The sequence below is a fragment of the Priapulus caudatus genome, unplaced genomic scaffold (genome assembly GCF_000485595.1).
Source record: "Priapulus caudatus unplaced genomic scaffold, Priapulus_caudatus-5.0.1 Scaffold3, whole genome shotgun sequence".
NCBI classification, from domain to species: domain Eukaryota; kingdom Metazoa; phylum Priapulida; class Priapulimorpha; order Priapulimorphida; family Priapulidae; genus Priapulus; species Priapulus caudatus.
Window position 1 is genome coordinate 523312 of NW_014577064.1, and position 6516 is coordinate 529827.

General features: G+C 38.2%; 1 protein-coding gene across 2 annotated transcripts; it reads right to left on the bottom strand.

The window, feature by feature from the left end:
- Window positions 1–123: 123 nt before the first annotated feature.
- On the bottom strand, window positions 124–4251 carry LOC106821109. 2 transcript variants are annotated; one of them, XM_014825785.1, is made up of 3 exons: window positions 3791–4251; window positions 1029–1106; window positions 124–745 (listed from the first exon to the last, which is right to left on the bottom strand). In XM_014825785.1, the coding sequence occupies exons 1-3, from the start codon at window positions 4241–4243 to the stop codon at window positions 647–649; spliced, it is 630 nt and encodes a 209-aa protein (XP_014681271.1). In that variant the 5' UTR covers window positions 4244–4251; the 3' UTR covers window positions 124–646. The 2 variants fall into 2 exon arrangements, with proteins under 2 accessions (XP_014681271.1, XP_014681279.1); XM_014825793.1 differs by lacking the exon at window positions 1029–1106.
- Between the last annotated feature and the right edge of the window lie 2265 nt (window positions 4252–6516).

Below are 6516 nucleotides of genomic sequence, written 5' to 3' on the forward strand. Positions count from 1 at the left end.
ATTTTTGCATTCTAGACATCAAAATTACTGCTCAGATGCTCTCAGAATGCACCAATTTAAAAAAAAAATCTTGGGGGAGGTCCCCCAACCCCCCTAAGTGGCATTCGGCAGCTTTTTAAAACACCAGAAAAAGTAAGCATGAAAAAGTGCCCTTTATTTCTTCCTGGACACCCCCTTTTCAAAAATCCTGGATCCGCCCATGTAGCATAGATGGTGTCTTTCAAGATATGAGTGGGCATAATACGTCTATACATAACACAATACATACTACGGCAAGGCTCTTAGACAGGATATTGGTAGAGCTTATCCTATCTGTAAGTTAGGCGATAATGTGTAATGTTCAGGTGGCTTTTTTTTAAACCAAACTATAGTAATCCCTTCTCCTGCAAGGCTTCACAGAAACTGCCAATTACAGCATGACACACCTTCAAACTAGCTCAAGATGTTAGAATTGACTAGTGCAGCAATCTAATCAACACTTGATGTATGTACTGTATGATTACATAATAAAATTTATATGTGATTATCTGAAATAGTGCACGTACTACTTCTAAAACGTGAGTGCTGTTCTACTAGTGTTGCAGTAAAACAATAACAAATACTTATACAGCTTTAAACCTTAACTGTTCAACACAGTGATGCACTGTCACTTAACAAGTGGTCTTGTTTGATCTTCGTCTGTGCACATTTGGCTTTTATACTTGCGCACCTCATGTAGGTATCGTTCCCACGGTTCTTTGGGCACCTAAAACACGAGAAGACATACTTCACTGCATGTTTGCAGCGTGTTCACTTGTATGAGAAAGGCAAGGTTTTTTTAAATTGTAATATAAAGTTGACAACATAATGCAAAGAAATTAGTCCACATACAATATTTTAAATGTACAGTTTGTCTAAACAATATGTTACAGATTCTTTATAATTGACAACTGTATACAAAATGCGGTGTTTGTACGAGCTGGTGTCAATGTCCAGACTGCATGACTATGATGATATGTTCCAAAACATTGTCTGTGTGAGTTGTCTACCTCAGCATCACCATCGTTCTTCTGCTTCTTCACAATGCCTGTTTTCAGGGCAGGTTTGCTTCCTCGTCGCTTACCGACCTAGTAAGATAAACAACTTGGACATAAGCATCTTCTAGTTCACTTTCCCAGCAATCTAGCCAGTGGCCTGAAATTGAAGACGCAGTCGTTTACATGATAACAACTTTCCATCCCAGATTCATCACTGTCACGCCTGATCAGTGATACAGTTCTACAGCAAGTTACGTGCCAGTAACCTGCACACAATGAAAATTAATAACCATTAGTCAATTGTCACCTGTGAAAAAAAGAAGAATATTAATGTAACTGCGTGCTGTACTTGCATGCACAAGTGCAATTTTGAAGTCCTGGTGAATAAAACACTGTCAACTTTATTCTCACAGACCCACACAACTTAAACTTAACTACATATAACAATAGATGTTTAGGCTCGTTTTTCAACAGAAGTAACTGGGCAGTGTATGCCTTGATATGCTTTTTATGAGTATTGGCTGACACTATACACTGACTAGTGCTCTCTACCATACGAGACTAAATTCAACCTCGCTTAATTCGTATCAGACAGGACCTCGGCATTTTCTACGAATTACGTAATCAACGAATTAGACTTAATTCGTATTTTCCACAAATTCTATTTAATCCGTAGAAATCACGAAATAGATAGATAATTTGTGTAAACAATGATTTATGAATGAAAGTTTTTACAATGTTATTTGTACATAGCTGAACAGCTGGATCGCGCGTTCGCTCGTACGCACTTGCCGTATACATATATGCATGCATGTTATACAAAAGTTATGTAAAATAACATGTATTTGTTCTACATGTATAAAGACTTTATATTGAAGTTTACACACATTCTATATTGAGCAAATATTGGTTAAATTTTATTTTATTTCAAACTTGGACAAGTACAGTACCTACGGTTCCACTTGCTATCACACAGAATGGAGAAAGCGAGCATTTATGTACAATTGACATTTGGCAAAAGTTCACTTCTGAATCTCGCGCATGCTCAATGCATAACTACGAACTGGCTTATTGATTTTAATTGTTGAGCGAGTGGCAAAGTGTTTATAAATATTCTCAAAGATAAAATGTTGCTTGCATAATTTGATAAACAAACATCCCCTACAAATTACGTGTGTCATTGTGAATTGAATAATGTTAATTGGACCAGAGAATTTTGTACGAATTACAGAATACGAATTATACAATGGAAATTAAAGAGAATAAAGCAGAGAAATATTGGGACCACATGTTTTTGTACGAATTAGGTATTCTACAAATAAGGTGATGACGAATTAAGCGAGGTTGACCGTATTAAAATTTGCAGTGTAGCACCAGTCTTCTCTATCAAGTATTTTCATTTCATACAAACCACTTGACGATTGCAAAACCATGCGACAATCGCAGTTAGTGAAAACTAGTGGCAATAATAAAAATATTTTGTGTGTGTAAATCAATGGTGTTAGCAATAGACAACAAATTCAAAGCAAATTTAAACAGCATAGATAGTTGTTTAGATTTATATTGCAAATGAATGTTTGCCTGGTGATGTTCTTATCTTAACTGAAATTGGAAAATCATAGGTCTGACCTGTGGCTAGTGACTAATGACCTCATATATACCAGTGTTTTTAGATTACCACCATCTGTGAAATTAAACACCATACATGATGCCAATTCAAGTAATGTTGCTATTACCGAAATATGGAGAGGGCGTTTCAATACCATACTAGCTGCACCCGACTATGTCAGCTGAGATAAGCACGGTGTATTTTTCTGTATTTAAGTTATGACAGGACATGCATGTGCGCGTAATGACAAACAGACTAGTAAATAATGGCATACTGCAAAGGATTGAAAGTGCGCAGGTGAACGAGCAAGTAGTATGAGAACTCTGAAGGCCAAAAGTTATACATAGCAAAACTAGCCTAAATGTCACCTTTGGGAAATTTATTATCATTTGGGCTACAACAAATCAATGTACTGGCTAACCAGCACACTACTGCACTTCTTGACCCCTACACCCTAACACAATGAATGCAGGTCATTGACCAGTGGGATTGTGCATTCTTTAACCCATTGTGTTTACACAGCGTCTTAAGTGATATGCAACTGCACTGCCTCTGCTTTATACACTCCCACAGAGTATAGGCCCCCACAGGTTGCTTTGGCTTCCGTAACGTGTTCTCCAGCACACATACTCGCTGTTATGAGGATAAGACTGTTAGTCTCATTCCAGCAAATTAAACTCATTTCTCAGTGTGTACAGGTATCAGGTGAAGCAAATTAAGATCACGTGCCTTGCCCAGTAGTATAACAGCAGTGGCCACAATGGGACATGAACAGCAGACCTTTCAGCCTGAAGTCAAGCGAGCAACCTGCTAGACCACCACTACTACCACCCTTAATTTGGCTATTTAGATGGAGATGGTGTGTAAGTTTTCTTAACCCCATAATTTCTTTCCCCAGCCCAGTCTATCAGTGCAATAAGCTTGTTGGAGGTCAAGAAGTGAAGTATTTTGTAAGCTACGCATGGCACCCATATATACTCTCACCACATGAACTGTCTGCCCAAATTATGTGTACTTATTGTACTTTATGTGTTACTTATTATATCACTTATTGCAGGTTACCATATAAAATGAAAGAAATTTATTCATTACTTAACCATGGAGGCGTCTAATTATAACAAAAATCCTCCATGGTAGAGCTTACAACCCGTGTCCGAGCGCTTACGTATGACAACAAGCTTGGTTTCTTCACGGGTACAGTTGCTTGTGAACTGCTTTCAACTGCCACGGGGTTAGTTTCGGAACGATCATGCGAGCTTGAAGATATCTTATTGTGATTCGTAGCCTCTATACACGAATTAGAAGAATCTTCGGTGCAACTTCCGGAGTCGCTTAATTCTTTGTCAACAACTGCTCGTTGTTTCGCTGCTGATGTTGACATCGTCGTTGTCGCCACTGTCGGCGACGATGTGCATTCTTTGACATCCGAGACTTGGGCTTGCAAATCTAACACTAACAGCTTTTTCTTTCGCTCTTCCTCTTCCATTTTCTTTCTAAATAGTTCCATAAAACTACCATCATTCCTGAATGCATTTTGCGTATTGCTATCTGTCGACGAATTGCGATTTTTAGCAATTTTGCTGGAATGTGAAGACACTCTTCGCCTATGATCGGCCATTTTATTCTTAGCTCTTGTTAATGAGAAGTTTTTAGAGCAAGCACTCTATTGGTTTGTCATTAATAGTGCTAGCCAATCGTAAGCGTTTTTATGAACCGCAACATTTCTGATGACACAAATTACGTACGCTGACTGTATGCCATAGAGTTGTATAATAGTACATTATATTATATTATTATACAACTCTATGCTGTATGCATATAATCAGGAGTAAGATAATATATAACATTAATAACACACACATATATATTATATTATGTAAACTGTTATTACAGCTCGGTCAGTTGACACTACGCCAAACTAGTCGTAAAGACACATACGCCCATAGAGATGTATAAATAGTTTATTTATACATCTCTATGCATACGCCAAATAGCATAACTGCATGGTGGCGCCGCCCAGCGAATAGAGCAGTACATTTCAATGCCCATATGTTAGGCAGAGATTTATATTATGCTCTGTGTTAGGATTATTGACGCGTAGTAAACTAAGATAATATATTTGTTTACATTAAACCATCTCTATTGTTAATTATAAAACTCCAAATGATGTTTGACAGTATGTACGTAATTTTAGGAAGTAAAGTTTACGTAGGCTTTGTCTCAATAATTGAGTTCTTCGCGCACTCCCTGGACGTTTATTCCTCACGGACTGTCCAGTATAGAAGTAGAAGTAGAAGAAGTAAACGACCAAATAAAATAAAATGAATTTTTACATGCACAATTTTCATCAATATTGGATTTAGTTAAATATCATAGATATCCTATAACAATATTATGTTGTTATATGATATCTATGTTGTTATAGGATATCTATGTTGTTATAGGATATCTATGTTAAATATAGTTTTCTTTTTCTGCAAATAATAAAGAAAAAGAATAGAGCAGAAAATAATTCTACAGTTTTTACTAAAATTTTCAATGTGTTGCTAAGAAGGTTCCAAAATTTACTCTGAACTTAAATTCCGGCTCTTGTGAAAAACTTCTTACCAACAAATGTAATTACTGGATTTTTTATTAAATATATATATATATATATATTTAATAAAAAAATAGATATATCTATATATATTCTTCTACCTATATATATGTATATATATATGCACTCACACACGCACACGCACGCACACACACGCACTCACGCACGTACGCACGCACAGGTACACAGACCATTCTCGATCGTAATTTTAGCTACTATAGTTATCCCTTCCTTCTTCTTTCCCCATTCTCCGCCACATTTTAGTCTCTCATACATTCATACCTCATACATTCATTCCTTCGCATGCATATAAGATGGACGGATCCCAAACGGTAGCCCAAGAGATCGATGTAGATGAGGAAATGAGAAGGTGGAGGATGGAGGCATGCAGTAGACGAAAGTGGGAACGGGGGATGAGGTGAAGGAGGAGAAAGGTAGTAGAAAGAAGGAGGAGGAAATGTATGAGGAGGAGATTAGGGGGAGGAGAAGGAGGAGGAGTGAAGGTGACGGAGGTCGAGCAGAAAGGGAGAATGTGGAGGAGAATGGATGAGGAGGAGGGGAGAATGTAGAGGAACGTGAAGGGAGTAGAACCGAAGAGTGTGAAAGAAGTGGTAGAGGAAGAGGATAAGAAAAGGCCTGCGTATATTCACTGACTTCTGGCCGGATGAGTAGGCCTACGATGTCTATACGGGCTACGTGTACGCTATAGATACAACCGATCACGCACGCAACCAGATGATACGCATCTATATTTTATCACACCAGTCTCGATCGAATCATAAGCAATCCGAGAATCATCCGAGAATCATTAAATCCGAGATCATAAATGATAGCTAAAGTGTCTCCAGTACAGCCAGCATAGCATGTAGAGGCCGGCCTACTGCCCAATTAAGCAAATTTCTAGTACCTATACTAATGAAAGGCTATAGTAATATCTATTTGCAATTAATAATTGCTGCTTAATTACGCTTCACTAGCCAAACTTCACAAGTATTTCACGTTGCCACTTTTCCCTCCCAGCGTAATAATTATCGGTGTTTGTTATATAAAGGGGGGAACGGGGGGGGGGGAGTACATTCCCACTTTCCCAGCAAAAAACACCCCATATTCCAGTTCCCAGTGAAATAAAATCCCAATTCCCAGTTCCCAGGTAATTAAAATGGCCAATCCCGCGTCCCGAAAATACCCGTCCCCCCCTCTATATAGGCCTACATAGTGCGTGCCCACCACTATCAACAGCTGTACCCGATACCATCCACCAATTAACTGTGACATCACCGGTTCCAGTAGTCGCT